General features: G+C 39.5%; 1 protein-coding gene across 1 annotated transcript in view; it reads right to left on the bottom strand.

The window, feature by feature from the left end:
* Positions 1-16,809, bottom strand: part of NECAB1 (N-terminal EF-hand calcium binding protein 1) — a 197,189-nt gene that overhangs the window by 177,138 nt on the left and 3,242 nt on the right. Inside the window, exon 2 of the mRNA XM_032421994.1 lies at positions 12,099-12,123. Coding sequence (XP_032277885.1) covers positions 12,099-12,123 — 25 coding nt within the window. The remainder of the gene's footprint in view (positions 1-12,098; positions 12,124-16,809) is intronic.

The following is a 16,809-nucleotide window of genomic DNA, read 5'->3' as shown; positions in this document are numbered from 1 at the left end:
ACATATTTTTGGAAGCAGATCATTAAAACTGCTTTCAGTTTAAAATTTACAAAGTGCCCAATACTCAAGTAGAAAACTGAATAATTCAGTCAAATGTTTGGCTCTTTACTGATTTGATACCAAATATTTAGATTCTTTACCAGGAAAGCTTATTTCTTATATCAAAATAATTTTATCACTTGGAATTGTGTTGGGAATATGAAAACACTGTCTTCATCTTGAAGTAATGAGTATATATTAATTTTTCATGGCTAGAAAGAATGTGCTTTTAATTTAGTAAAAAAAAGATATCTGTTTAGAATGGATAAAGAAGATGTGGTATATATATACAATGAAAGATTACTTAGCCATCAAAAAAAAAAATGAAATCTTGCCATCTGCAATGATGTGGAAGGAAGTAGAGGGTATTATGCTGAGCAAAATAAGTCAATCAGAGAAAGACAATTATTATATGATTTCACTCATATGTGGAATTTAAGAAACAAAACAGAGAGGAGCATAGAGAAAGGGAGGGGAAAATAAAGCAAGACAAAACCAGAGAGGGAGAAAAACCATAAGAAATCTTAACCATAGGAAACTGAGGGTTGCTGGAGGGGAGGGGGGTTGGGGGATGCAGTACCTGGGTGATGGGCATTAAGGAGGGCACCTGATGTAATGAGCACTGGGTGATATATGCAACTGATGAATCACTGAACTCTACCTTTGAAACTAATAATACACTACATGTTAATTAATTGAATTTAAATAAAATAAAATAAAATTTTTAAAAGTTATCTGTTCAATGACACTTTCATGGAGAATTAACAATATTTTAGGTGAGACTGGGAGAAAGGCAACAACCCCCCCCCCCATCACTATATACTCAGCATTTTGTAGAATGACAGACGGAAGAAACATTGTTGGAGAAACATTTAGTCATTTATAGAGAATGCGTATTCAAAATTAGTAATGTAAGGAATACCCCATTTGTAGGCAAATTTTACTGCAAAATGAAAAATTAAATGTTTTAATACAGGCGTTAGATATAGAAGAAGGAATACCACACATAACTGAATTGCTTTCTTTTCCTCTCCTCTATACCCTCATTTCCAGTGAATAATCACTGCTTTTCCAGCTAGTTTACCTCCCAAAAGAGGAAAATCTGTTATTTTTGCCTGGTCAACATCTACTTTCCTTTATTTTGGTTAAAAATACTTTGATTTTCACTTGACAGATCACCTGTTCCCTCCCTCTCCCTCTCTCTCTTTCTCTCTCTCTCTATATATTAGTTGGGGCTTTATGCACCTCACACCACTCTGGGGGTGTATATATAATCCAAGCCTGGAAAAATCAGTTCATTTCATCTCTTAGTTATTACTTCAAGAATGGGCATGTGACTCTAGTTGATCAATCAGAGAAAATCTTGAGATTTTTGCTAAAATTTTTCTAGAAGAGGTATTCTCTCTTTATTCTGATTTGTTAATTGGTAGGATGCATTCCAGGAGCTGTCTTGTCTCTCCTGGTAAGAAAGCCTACCTAAAAGTAAAACCAACCAGAGGAAGACCAAAACTGAAATGGAGAGATAGGGAATGAGGCAGGGAAAAAGAGTGATCCCTGAGTACCTACATAAAACTGTGCCTCTATATTACCTCCTGGGTATTTCAGTTATAAGAGCCAACAAACTCCCTATTTTATAATCTGAATTGGGTTTGGGGCACTTTGAACTGAATTGGACCTGATGATAACTATCTTTCTTTTTTTTTCTAGCTGTCTTAATTTTTACTCATCTTTAGAGATTTTAGTTGAGGACAATATTCTATAAGCTTACCTAGGTGACCCCAAGCCCAAAGAACTCTTCCTCTGAACTCATACGTAAGTATATTTAGCATTCATTTGGATCAGTGATACTTCTTGCATTGTTGACGACATTGTTATTCAATTTTCTCTGTTTATGCCTTTTTTAAAAGATTTTATTTATTTATTTGACAGAGAGTGAGAAAGCACAAGCAGGGGGAGCAGCAGAGGGAGAGGGAGAAGCAGACTCCCCGCTGAGCAGGGAGCCCAATGCGGGCTCCATCCCAGGACCCCAGGATCATGACCTGAGCCAAAGGGAGACACTTAACTGACTGAACCACCCAGGTGCCCCTGTTTATGACTTTTTTAATCAATAACATGCTAAGTTCCCAAAGGACAACATTATTCAATATCCCTTCCCTACCTCAAGTCCCAAATTGTTTAGAGGTGATTGACCAAGTTTTTTCCAAATCTATGTGCAAACATCTAAAAAGAGTTATTTTCATTACACAAATATATAATTTGTCCTAGTAGCATAAAGCTTTTGTAAGGATTCACAGTTTTTGGCCTGCTTTCATAATTAATTCACAAGTAAAGAAATCATATCTTTAGGACCTATATGAAATTAGTGAAGGTAGAAGGGAACTGACATGTTTTAAATATTTACAACATACTAAACAAAATCCTTGGGACTTTACATATATTTACCTTGCACATTCCTCACAATAGCACTGCTATTTAAATTTTATTATTATTTTTTACTTTAAAAATGAGGAAACAGGTTGAAAGAGGTTCATTAATTTGTTCAAGCCCACACCCTGGTGGATGCATCCTAAAGTTTATGTGTTTTTTTTAATCTTTGTATTTCCACCACCTAGCAGTGTCCAGCATATAGAGAACACTCATAAAATATCAGGCAAATGAATGGATGAGTGAATGAAAGAACAAACGGTAGAGCCAAGATGAAAGGCTACTTTTTGGTTCCAAATCTCCATTAAACTCTGTTACCTACAAACAGGATCATCACCAAAATAATTCCATGTATCTTTTGTCTTTTATTTTTAAATAACACTGAATCACTCAGCATTATGCATGCGGAAAGACTGATATTTCTACACTTCAACAGCATCACCCCACTACAGAGGTGAGCCACAGTACATGAAGCATCCTGAGCTAAGTACTAGGGCTTTTACGTTAGAGGGGAAGCTGGATATAAATTGTATTTACTTGTTCTGTGACATTAAACAAATTATCTATGTCTCAGGTTACTTATTGATAAAATTGGGATAATGGTATTATCTTCCTCATAAGACTGTTATGGAGATTAAATAAAATTATGCCTAGCAGAGCATCTGGCATAGAGTAATCCTTGGGTCGGGTGATTTACAATAATTACTGTAATATTTTCTTTTGAGTCCGAACCTATTTTCTCATGGTCATATAGGTCTTAGTAATGTACAAGTTATTCTATTTTTAATAATTTAGGCATGATTTTAGAATATTAAGGAAAAAGACAATGTTTCTTGTTAACAGCAACAGATACTTGTAAGTACGCTCTCCTAACTAAAAGTGGCCCCAATATTACAAAAAATAACTTTTAATATGTAAGACATTCTCATCATAAATAATAGTCTCATTATCTACCCAGTTTATCCAAGCCAGAAACTAGAAATCTGACCCTCCTGCCCCTACCCGTAAGTACGGCATACCATTAAATACCTTCATCTCTCTTAAACATTTTTTATTAATTACCAAGTCTTTGCTGATAATACATTCAAAAATATAAACTTCGGTTTCTTATCTCTATTATGTTTGCCATGGATTTATTGAAGCTTTCAACAGCTTTGATCTGGAGGGTTTTGCAGTCCAGGCGCCAGAGTATGGAGGCTTTAACTAGGGTAGAGATTTGGAAGTAGTGTGAAGTGATTTGATTTTGAAGGTATTTTAACAGTGCAGCCAACAGGGCCTACTAATGGATTAGATGTGGAGTTATTAGAGAAGGAGCAGAATCATGGATGCCTCCGAAGCTTTTGGTTGGAGCACCTGCTGAATAGCAGTGCTGTTTCTTGACTTGGGAAACACTACTAAACAAGCAGGCAGCTGGGATTAAGAGTGTGGTTTCAGATAGAAGCATGGTAGGTATTCAATATATATTTTTACAAATCAAGAAATTATGTTCAGTAACTAATTCCTATGTAATTTTTCAAGTTGTGTGGCTTTGTACTCGCTTTTCTTTTTCCTGGAATTACCTGTCCCCCATCTAATGTATACCTACTCAGATGGATTACAGCTCAAGGGGAGGCTTACTCAGCACCCCAGGCAGAATTAGACCACCTGCCTCTATGGTCCCATAGCATTTCAGGAATGTTTATGAAATACTAACAATAAATCAAGCATCATACTGATCATTAGGTATACAAAGGTGTATAGTTCCTGGCCTTCAAAAGGCTTGCAATCTAATAGGGGGTAGGAGAACATACCCACAAATTATTCAGTATAATGTGATAAATGGTATTATATACAAAATGCCATGAAACTATGGATGAGAGAATGGTGGGTAGTCAGGCAAAGACATTAATATTTACTGAGTGTGTATTTGTCATGTGTGTGGTACTTTGTGTTATTTCGTTGAATCATCACAACAGCCCTACAAGCCAAACATGGATCTTTAAGAACCTACCCAAAGTTACACAGTTTGCACATGGCAGAACTAGTTTACGTATCAACCCCTGACTCCCAAGCCATTCTCTGCCAAACCAAACTCAGAGGGGGCTTCCTAGGAGAGAGAAACTTAGGCCGAAAGCAGAAGGATGAAGGTCATTCCCAGCAGACAAAGCTGTGCTTGTCTGGACACTGAGGGCTGGGGGAGTCAGAGACAGCGTCCTTCAGAGATAATGGAGGGAGTGGAGGCTGGGCAGGGGACACAATGCTCAGGAGTCTGGATTTTATCCTGTAACAAACAGGTAACGAAGGAAGGATTTTGAACAGAGAAGTGATCGTATCAGATTCACACTACAGAAATATTACTCCAGTATAGAATCTGGTATCGATTTATATCACAGCACTTATTAGAGTGTATAATTATTTTCTATTCATGTTTATCTCCCCTCTAGAATTTGAACTTTAATTTAACGGAACTTCATTCCATTCCTTGTACTGTGTATATGTGTGAGTGTGCTGTAGTGACTCTAATTTACCCTTATTTATTGTAGTATCTTCAGTGCCTAACATAGGATCTGGCAAAAAGGCGCATTGCCTGGTCATAGTTGAATGACTGAGAGAGAGAAAGATGGAGGAAGGGTAGGAGAGTTGAGACCAGGATTAAGATTTCTAACTCCAAACCTTACACTATCATTTCTGTGCATAGTTCTCATTAACCCTAATAAAACATTTAAAAACAGTGTAAGCAATAAACAGTTGGAAAAAAAATCAAAATATTTCTACTTTTAAAGGAATACACTGACCCACTGGTCATTCTGACATCATGAAGACACAGCCAACAAAATCCAGCATTGCAACGGTTTTGATATTAAGGAGAACCTTAGACACTGAAGGTATGACATACATTTCAGTTTTTCCAATTTCTCTAATTATTTAAAAACCACGAGTAAAAATGAATTCAGTTTCCTTACTTTTCAGTCTTGTAGTATAGAACCCGAAGGGTGTCTTGGGGCTGACTCCAAGCACACGAGAGAAATTGTATTAGGGTGGTTGGTTTGCAAACGATAGGAAAAGCTGAATGACCATGGCAAAGATAGGGCAAGCACCAGGGTAGCTGTGAGGGCTTAGCAAGGTCCTCATGGACAGAACATCTGGGCACTGCCAGGTGAATAGCTCAGCACGAGTGGGAGGGTGGGTGGGACATTGTGATTGACTGTCCCACCAAATAAGAATAAGCATTAGGATAAAAAATGAAAGTGGGGGGGCACCTGGGTGGCATAGTCAGTTAAGTGTCTGACTCTTGGTTTTGGCTCAGGTCGTGATCTCAGGATCCTGAGATCGAGCCCCGTGTTGGGCTCTTGCTCAGAGGGGGTCTGCTTGAGATTCTCTCCCTCTCCCACTACCCGTCCCCACACTCTCTCTCCCAAATAAATAATCTTTTTAAAAAATGAAAATAGGTAACACTGATGTAGCTTCTTAAGGGCCAGGCACCTTTCCCAGAAAATCTGTATTATCTCTTTTAGTCATTCAACAAGCCTGGGAGAGAGGCATTGTTTTTGTTTTGTTTTGTTTTGATTTGTTTTTGAGAGGTATTGTTTTTTTTTTTTTATTTTTTTTTTTTTTAAGATTTTATTTATTTATTTGACAGAGAGAGACAGCGAGAACAGGAACACAAGCAGGGGGAGTGGGAGAGGGAGAAGCAGGCTTCCCGCTGAGCAGGGAGCCCGATGTGGGACTCGATCCCAGGACCCTGGGATCATGACCTGAGCCGAAGGCAGACGCTTAACGACTGAGCCACCCAGGCGCCCCGAGAGGTATTGTTTTTATTCCCATCTTACAGATGAGGAAGTTAAATCACTTGCTCAGATCACGGAGAAAGAGGAATTGGGATTTGAACCCAGGACATCTGACTGCAAAGTCTAGCTTAACCATAGTGCTATATGCCTCCCACATCTAGATGGAGTAGAGATGATTCACTGCAGAACAGAAAGGAAAAGGAATGCTGGGCTGCTAACCTACAAATCTAGATCACAGACAGCACTTACAGTAGAGGCACCGATTTAAAGTAGACAGTTTGCTCCATAAACGGCAGGATCAGCTATCAGAGCGGGCTCTGACTTCTGAGCCTTTGGCTGCCCATGGCATTCATGTCCCCAGCTCGGTCATTTGAATAGAAATTCTCTGTTTCTATGACAGCTGATTAGCCCAGCTATGTAATGATAAGAATTTTCACAGTTTTCTGCTTTTGGCAGAAAAGCAACACATTTATGAGAGTGAAACTGCTTTATATTTTAGAAAAAAAAAACATACTGTGGAAATAGAAAATGTGTTTTTCCTTATTTTGTTCAAAAATTATTCCAGTCAGAACTTGCCCTCATGGACTCCCAAGCCTTGTAATGCTTGATGAGCCGCTTCTTCCCGGGTCGTTGTTAGGGCATGAGATTTTTTTTTCAACAAACAGCTCTTACTAGACTTTGCACTGACTTTCAAGCTGGTAGGTGTGTAGTAGAAGAGTCTGCAAGTTTGCATATGCCTGAGAGTAAACATGGGTATACGGCCTATGTCTGATCCCTCCTGCTCTGGAATTAGTTACACCGACGTTCCCAAAACATTTTGAGAAAATAGTGAGGAATTATGAACTAAAAATCAGCCTTATGCCAATAATCCTGATTTCCAGAGCCCAGTTTTTTAATCTTTTCATCCTTATTTGGGGTTAGGATCCCTGAATAAAAGATGAGCGAGGCTCTGGAGCCCCGTGCGGGGCTGGTGATGCTTGACTAAGTAGCTCACATCCAAGGACGGCCTTGTGATCAAGATGCAGGAAATACAGAACCACACACCTCTGGGTGGTACTCAGAAAGTCTCCCTGTCTTCAGGGAAAATACTCCCACTTACCGACCCTGTGTTTCACCCCTCTCCTGAGGTCATATTTGTACATGTTAATTGAATAAACCAAACCTTGGGCAACCACATTGAAAGGCTCTTACCAATTCTCACTTAACCTATTAACATAGGTTATATAATGATCCAGTGAAGTCTTCAAAATATACCCAAACACAAATTCAACATCAATTGTTCTTATATTAGTGTTTTTACTTTTATTTTTTATTTTTTAAAGATTTTATTTATTTGAGAGAGAGAGAGAGAGAGACAGAGTTGGGGGAGAGGCAGAAGGAGAGGAGAGAGAATCCCAAGCAGACTCTGTGCTGAGTGCAGAGCCCCAAGCGGGGCTCAATCTCATGACTCTGAGATCATGACCTGAGCCTAAATCAAGAGTTAGATGCTTAACCAGCTGAGCTACCCAGGTGCCCCTATATTAGTGTTTTTAATGCCAGATGTAGTTCTGTTCCAATTTTAAGATTGTTTTTTCTATTTCTGAAAAAGTCCACCAAAATTCTGAAGGGAAATACATTGAATCTCTAGATTGCTTTGGGTATATCAACATTTTAACAATATTGTCTTCTAATCCACTAGCACAGAATATCTTTCCAAATATTTTTGTCCTTTTTAATTTCTCTCATTAATATCTTTTATTAATGTCTGTACAAGTCTTTCACATTGGTTAAATTTATTTCTAGTATTTCATTATTTTTGATGCAACTGTAAATGGGATTGTTTTCCCAGTTTCTTTTTCTGATAGTTCATTGTCAGTATATAAAAATGCAACAGATTTTTGTATATTGCTTTCGTATACTGCAACTTTACTGAATTCATTCATTAGTTCTAACACTGTTTTTGGTGGAAACTTTAGGGTTTTAGCTAATATTATTAATTAATAAACAACAGATAAATAACAACAATGCTTAGTTTGATTAACTGATGTATAAGATTGTGTTTCTTCTTCAGTTTTCAGTATCAGACTGTTGGTCATGCATCTCTTACAAATAGATATGCAAGTATTTATTGAGCACGGATGTTGTGACAGGCATTTTTTAATTTAAATTCAATTAGCCAACTTATAGTACAACATTAGTTTCAGATGTAGCGTTCAATAATTTATCAGTTTCGCTTAACACCTAGTGGTCATCCCATCATGTGCCCTCCTTAATACCCATCACCCAGTTACCCCATCTCCTCCCCCACCTCCCCTCCAGCAACCCTCAGTTTGTTTCCTAGAGTTAAGAGTCTCTCATGGTTTTTCTCCCCTCTGATGACTTCCCATTCAGTTTCCCCTCCCTTCCCCTACAGTCCTCTGCCCTTTTTCTTATGTTCCACATATGAGTGAAGCCATATGATAATTGTCTTTCTCTGACAGGCATTTTGAGCACCACTGTGGGCCTGATGCTATGTGAAATAGGCACATTCTCTGTCCTCACAGATTTATAATGTACAGGCTGCTGGAATAGATTAAAGGCCACTGAGGAGAACTATGACAATTTCTTACAGAGATCAGTCATTCATTGGGATTAAAAGAGCCACCCTTACAGCCTACCTATTTGCTGGTCAAGAATGGCAGCAGATCTTAGCAAGTGCACATCAGCAAAAGCAATCCACGGTGTTCTTAATTACTATGAGCCTTTCATTTTGCCTTTTTCTAAGGTTAAATTTTTTTTTTTTTGCCAATTTTACAAATACCCATGTATCATTTCCATTTTCATTCAACCTGCATATAAGTAAGCTTTCTTAGGAGTTTTGCATTTTTAGGTTTAATTCTGGGCTCTTTAGATCAAATCACTCACATCTCTTCTAATCTATCCTATTTTGAGGTCTGTCTTTATGTCTGGGATCCTAGCCTATGATTTTAGAACAGCAACCAAAACCAAATGAATCTCTCTAAGACACCATTATTACAGCTAATTGCTATCATGTATCTTTTCCCCACCCATTTCTCCAGCAGCTTCTCTCATGTCAGATAGATCCCAGAAGCTAAATCTGCACTCTGGTAAGCTAAGTATCATACTGCTTATGACCTCTTATTCCCGTTTTTACTCCATCACCAATTATGCAGTCCATGAGGGATTCTGTCATACGAGGGTCTGTTACCCAGAGATCACGTACATGCAGCAGCTCTTTATTTACAAATACAGAATGGAATGAACACATGGTTCAGAAAGATGTTTTGTTTTTTTTAATGCTGGTATCTTCTCCTTTACATTAGATTATCCACTATACTTTTTCCCTTTCTCAATTCTGCATGTATGGTAAATAGACTTTTTCCCCCTAAATTCCACTGAAATAGAAATGACTGGAATGTCACCAAGTGTCTCCACTAGCCAAGGCATCACAACTCCAAAACAAGCAGGTGTAAGTTGTTACTATGTACCATGCACTTCCCTGGGGACTTTATATCTGTATGTCATTGATTACTCATAATAACCCCATGACACACATAGATGCTATTATCTCTATTCTGTAGATGAGAGAGCTGAGGGTGAAGAGTTTGTTACTCACCCAAAGCCACAGAGCTACTAGGTGCAGAGCTGTGATTTAAACCCAGACCTACCTCTCTCTGCCTTCCTCTCACTTTACACTGAGAATGAGGGAGAAGAGTAAAGCAGGATGGAAGGCAGGGGAAAGGGTAGATAGACAGAAGGGAGATGGGTAATAGAGGAAAATGTCATTAATCATTGTTAATTCATTAAGTGAACATTCGTTGAGTACCCAGTACTGGCTGGGCATAGGATCCATTCATAAGACAAGTTCCTTGCCCTAGAGAGGCAAGTTTGGCTTAAGGGAGTAGAATCACCAGCAAACAACGGCAGTCTCCCCAAAAGGGAATAATCAATACAAGCCACAGTGCGGAGAGCCCAGATAGAGGGTGGGGCCCTGCAAGGGGAAGCTGAGGAAGGCTTTTCAACAAGGTGTCTTCTGAGCAAGATGCAAGCAATACATGTGAATTCTCAAGCTGGCTAAGAGTGGAAAGGGTAGAGCATGTGGAAATCAAAGCAAGGACACCACAGAGGTGTGACAGACGGAGTGACGCTCAGAGAATCCCTGCTGCTTCAGAGAGCTGCAGAAGAGGATGCATGGTGAAGACTGTAGGAATAAGAGCAGAAGGGCAGATAGCCTTGACAGCACATTAGGATCAGGCACTAGGGCAGGGAGCGAGAGGTATCATATACGGGAAGGAGGCAGGTAAAAAAAACTGGGGACTGAAGAGGCCCACACAGGGCTCCCAGTCCAAGGGACCATTCTTCATAGCATAACATATGAGGTTATCATAAACTCCAGTAAATCATGAATTTGGTTTTTCAAGTGCTTTTTATTATGACTATGGATTATGACAGTAGGCCACCAAAAGATGCAAGTTTTGATGGAGAGAAGAGTGATATATACAAAGGTAATAATGACCTTCAATCAGACCTTGGGGTCCAAGGAAAGGAAGGTGCAGCCTGAGAAAACTAGGAGCTTGGGGAGAGAGAGAGAGAAAAGGCATCTCTGAACTACAAATGGCTGCTGAAATCACAGGCAGACAGCACGGAGCCATATGGACTATTCAGTTGTGCTTCGGGCATCACTGGGTTTGGATGTGAGGCACAAGCCAATAAGGAGGATGAAGACACAAGTGATAGCATCATTACATCTGTCTTAAAAATTAATCAAGGGATTCCAGTGAAAAAAGAAAAAAACCCTTTGAATTGATAATATATTAACCCCTGTAACATAGTTTGAGAAAACATTCTGATGGACAGGCACAGTTAAGTATTATCAGGGTTTGGGACAGTATTTTATTGCTCCTTGGAGTAATATATTTTCTGTTGTGTGAAAAGCTATATAGTGCCAATGAAGATTTTCTTGATCTGGCTGCTTAAGGGCTCACTAGACCGCAACAAATGTTTTTAGAAGTGTCAGATCTGGACTCTGCCTGTAAGCCTTCCCCACAGATAAGAAATCCGATTTCAAGAAAAGGAAAGGACTCTGTCTCCTAAATTTGTTGAGAAAGTCTTGTCAAGAACATAGCTCTATTATGTACTTGTACTATAACAGCAAAATAAACTTGATAAGCTCTGATTCGGTGTTCTATGGAACACAATTTGTAGTGGGATAAGAGTCAAAAGATATTCCTTATGACAGCTTATAGTTGGACTTTGTGCAGGCTTCATTTAAATTGTAGTTCCTCTGACAGAACAATTGTTTTCTTCTAGTTTCTCTTACTTCTCTGTCTCTGTAGATTATCGGTCCCAGGGTATACACTTCCATTGCGAGAGCAACGGCCGGGAGCTATGGAGCGAAGGTAAGGTTGGCAACGCAGACTTCCAGATAGCCACCTTCAAGTGCAACAACAGCCCCCAAGGTCACGCTGAAGTTCAGCGTGGACAGCCTAGACTCCCATGCCACACAGACCTGGGGTTCAAGTCTCAGATCTATATCTTATTAACTCTAAGAAATAACTCAAAGCACTTGACCCAATGCCTGGCACACAGTAGACACTCAATGAATAGAAGCTGTTCTTACTTTAAAATCAAAGCATAAAAGGGAAAAGCCGGAGCTATGAGAGCTGCTCACTTCAAAGGCATAAATTCCATCTTCCTGTCAAATGTAAGTACCTCTTTCAACTTCTCATGCACATCTGGAGCCATAAACTTGCCTAAAACTCTTATGAGTACCAGAGGCTGACATTTTATGTATCAATTTCTTGGGTTCTCCTCTCTCTTATTATTCTTTAGAAGGTGATCTAAAAGGTAAAAGATCAATAAATAGAAACTACAGATTTTTGGTCTTACCATTTTTATCTGCTCTCCTCAGTATCTGAAAGAGAAAAAGAAATTTTATTACCATTTTTTTGCAATTGCAGTGAACATTATACTCACACATAATTCGCCCATTAGTAAACAAAAGAAATTCCAATTTTATTTATTTATTTTTTAAGATTTTATTTATTTGTCAGAGAGAGGGAGAGCGCACAGGCAGGGGGAGTGGCAGGCAGAGGGAGAAGCAGGCTCCTCGCTGAGCAGGGAGCCCGATGCAGGACTCAATCCCAGGTCCCTGAGATCATGACCTGAGCCGAAGGCAGACACTTAACCGACTGAGCCACCCAGGCGTCTCGTGGAAATTCCAATTTTAAATAAAGATTTCCCAATTGAGATGTTTCCTTAGAATAGTCAGAAACTGAAAACAACCCAAATGTCTTTGAACAAGTGAATGGATAAAAAACCTGTGACACATCCATACAGTGAATACTACTGAGCAATAAAGAGGAATGAGCTCTTGATACACACAATAACTTAGATGGATCGCTAAATAATGATGTTGAGTAAAAACCTAGACACAAAAATTACCTGCTATATGATTCCATTTATATAAAATTCTAGAAAATGCAAACTGATCCATAGCGACAGAAATAAGATTAAGAGTTGCATACAAATGAGCAGGGAGGGCATTATAAAAGGACACGAGAAAACTTTCTGGAGTGGTAGATATATTTATTATCTCAATTATGGTAAGGGTCTTATAGGCCTATATATATATATGTAAAAACTCATCAACTTTTCACTTTAAATATGTGCAATTTAATGTAAGTCAGTCATAGCTCAATAAACTGGGAATAAATAGAAAAAAAAATAAGAAATTATGAATAAATAGAGCTCACGTGTCTACATTAAATCTTACTTTACTTCTATGCATTAATTGTATTATCTTTGGTGGATAAGAACTGCTTGGCCATCAGGTATCTTTGGTAATGAGTTCAAAATCTTCTTCCGGGCAACCAGTCTTTTCTCCACTCATGGCCCATGAGCTTGAGGATTGGGCAGAGCACTTGGGCCTGGCAAACAGGGTCTCACATCACTCTGGCCACAGTGATTACTCAGGCAGGAGCACAGTAAGGCCATGGTTTTGCTTGAATTGTCAAGAGAGACACACTTTCTTCTGCTGACTTTGAACCTGGGAAGATCCATGTAAGAAGCTGCTCTCCCCCTTCTGTTATTATATCCATCATGGGCTGAACCGTGTTGCCTCAAAACAAAAGTGGAAGTCCTAACCCCCAGTAACTGTGAAGGTGACCTTGTTGGAAAACCGTCTTTGCTGATGTAATCATATTAAGATAAGATCTTACCGGATTGGGGTGGGCCCTGCATCCAAAGACTGGTGACTTTGTAAGGAAAGCGAGATTCAGAGAAGCTTAGACAGAGGAGACCATATGATAATGGAGGCAGATATTGGTGTGATGCTGCTGCAAGCCAAAGAATGTAAAGGACTGGCCACAGTGAGAAGCTAGGGGAGAGGCACTGAGCAGATTCAGAGCGCGGAGGTAGCGCCAGCCTACCTACACCTTGATGGCAGCCATCTAGCCTCCAGAACTCAGAGGATACATTTGGTCGTTTAAGGCACTCTGTGTGCAGAACACTGTTACGGCAGCCTTAGGAAATCGATACAACATCAAACCTGGACGTAACCAGCCCTCAAGAAAGCAGGGTCTATCCAGAGACTGAAAGTGGATCCTGGTGACACTCTCTGAGCTTCTGATCAAGCCATCCTGACAACATGATCTCCACTTTTCATTACAGGAGTCTTTAAATTATTGTTTTAAATCTTAAGATAGTTTGGGTTATTTTTTTTTTCTGTTAGCAACAGTCAAATTAGCCCTTGCTGATACTGTAGACTGACAGAAAAAAAATCTGCATAATATAACACACAGCTATGTTATATATAGTACCAGAGAAAATGTCCCTTTATCATATTGCAAAGATAACCTTGAATCACATGCAAGGGGCACCTGAGGATCATTTTTCTGAGCAATATAGAGTTATGTTAAGTAACCAGAGCTGCTCTTAAATTTACGTCATCATTTCTTGGTAGGCAGCTTGAAACATGAGCAATAGTTTTTACTACCTAAGTTTTACTGCTTTCTACTAAATAAACATTTTCCTCTTTCCTTCTATTGACCTTATGAAGATGAAGTATGGTTAAATCTAATCATTATTATGTGTTTATTATAAGATACTAATATTATTAATAAAAATCTCACCTATGAAAAATTTCCAACAAGTTATGTATCATCCTGACTTGTGTGCATAAGCTGGTCCCCCTTTATAAAGTAAATTTATTTAATTATTGTAAGAAAACGGCTTTCAGTCCTAAGAGCTTCTATGCTTAGAACAGAATGAGACACAAATCCTTTTTACTCCACAGAGGTAATTTCTAGCGGGGGTTTTGGGAATCCATCTCTCCATCATACCCAGCTTCCTCCTCTCCTCTGAAACTATGAAGCAGCTGAGAGTCAGAGAGACATGAAACACAGCCTAATTCTTACCTTTAATATACCCTAAGATTCTATTTCAAGCTCTCTTGTGTCCTTATGAGTAACTAGAATAGGAATAACCGCACACCAGAGACTCGGACCCCTGACTTCCATCATTTCATTTCATAAAGAACTGTCTTAAATAGCATTCAGCCTCTTAGCAATGAAATTAACACAGTAGCTTTCTTTATTAAGACAGTTCTTTGTAATTAAATATGAACAGAACTGTCTCTGCTGCAAATTTTGCCTCTGAGCCCACAGCCTAATAAGAAATGTACTGCAGATGAAAACTAAGTTCATTACATTATACCCCATAGTCATCTGGATTGGCTAATCTTACCAGTTAGCGCCACAGGATAGATAGTAAATAGATATAAATATTATGGTCAGAATTAAAACTCAAACACAGAGGTTACGCTGTGTTTTTGCAACAATTTAAGAATTCTCGAATAGCATCCTTTACCCCAAAGCTCTTCTTTGAAGGCCTTCATTGAAGTTCCTCATTTCTCACCTGAAGTTATTGAAAGCAGGTGTTAAAATGCAAATGTTATCTCTGAGGCCTAAAAAACTGACAGTCATTATTTACTGAACTAATATTTGATAAGTGCTTCCTACTCTGTACCAGGTTAAAATTAAGTAATGAGACGAGCCAGTCAGACTCCTGAGAAATGGGGATAGAGGACAGGGAAGTTGGCACTCATCCAGAACACAGAGTAGCATCCAGAAGGGAAGACCTGCTAGGCAAACACTAGTGTGCAGACCTTGACCTCCAGGAGGCAGTTTTGCTACCACTCTGCTAGTTGCCACTGAGCTAGGATGCAGGGGAGTGGGCACTGATGAGGACTGGAGAAAAAGTAATCGGCACATACATTTTTATCTTCTCAGTCTTGCCTAGAATAGGCCTTGTGTGAGCAAAGAGTTTTAAATGTATGATGACATTAAAACTAAGTTTCCCTTATTTCTGCAGGTTCTTAAAATTAGGAGAGTGATATTTGCCTGGCCAATTAGCGTAGACAATGAGGGGGTTAACTGCCATGTTCCCAACGGAACAGTTTCCCTCAAATTATCTAGTGCGCACTAGGCAGGATAGGAGATACACAGCTCTAACCGAGTTTGGTCACAGAACCGTTATACCTGGAAAACGGTTTCTTTCTTTTTTTTTTTTTAAGATTTTATTTATTTATTTGAGAGAGAGAGCACAAGAGGGGGGAGGGTCAGAGGGAGAAACAGACTCCCCACTGAGCAGGGAGTCCGATGACGCGGGGCTGATCCCAGGACCCCGGGATCATGACCTGAGCCAAAGGGAGGCGCTTAACTGACTGAGCCACCCAGGCGACCCTGGAAAACGGTTTCTGCTCTGACGGTCCCCTGTCCATCTCACCTCTTGTACAGATGAGTATACGTGCATATGTCCAGGGCTTCGGAATTCAGTATTTTTACCAAGCAAAGCTGTTGCTTGTTTTCACCAAGTCCCTGACCATCTAGGCACTGTGCATTTTGTTCAGGATTCATGGATGTGCATGTTTGGTTGGGGGAAGGAAGGGAAGACAGACAGTAAAATCCTGTCTCTCCTTCAGAACCTCCCAGGCCCCACTTCTGCCTCTAGTCAAATGAGGAAGGGCCACTTTCCTTCCAGCTAAAAATCAAAACTGTTTGGGAAAAGACAGTGGCAGCAAGTGGTGAAGTTGTAACTAACTTTACATTTACCATGCTTCAGGGGATGATCTGAAAATGTTCTCCCTTTGCACAATAGTGGAGTTGATTAATGTCAAGATTCAAAAGAGGGACCACATGCTTTACAGACTAGTATTCTAGAGTTTATCCTCTGTTATCTGGAATGAAATAACCTGGGAAAAGAGAGTGTAGAGGTGTTAAGAAGGAAAAGAACTGCCATTGTCCCGGTCCTTTTACGTTGCTACACACAACACCCCGTGCAGTCTGTCTCCTGCGTGCCGCATGGGCCGGGGTGCCCGAGCGTGCCTTGCTACCAGCCCTGGGTTTCTAAGCCCCCCAGGAGGCATTCAAGAGTATTGATGATGAACCGACATGTCATTCTGTCATTTTTTAGATAGAAAATAATATACATCAGATTCATAATGGATCAGTCTCTGTATTAATTTGTGGATTGGCTACTGTTACTTAGGCATTCAATAGGGAACACCGATGGAGCAAGAACAGTTCAAATTTATATAGCT

Source organism: Phoca vitulina, unplaced genomic scaffold (genome assembly GCF_004348235.1).
Source record: "Phoca vitulina isolate PV1807 unplaced genomic scaffold, GSC_HSeal_1.0 scaffold25, whole genome shotgun sequence".
In the NCBI taxonomy this organism is placed as follows: domain Eukaryota; kingdom Metazoa; phylum Chordata; class Mammalia; order Carnivora; family Phocidae; genus Phoca; species Phoca vitulina.
The sequence above is the reverse complement of the archived record's forward strand: the minus strand, read 5'-3'. Positions and strand labels throughout refer to the sequence as shown.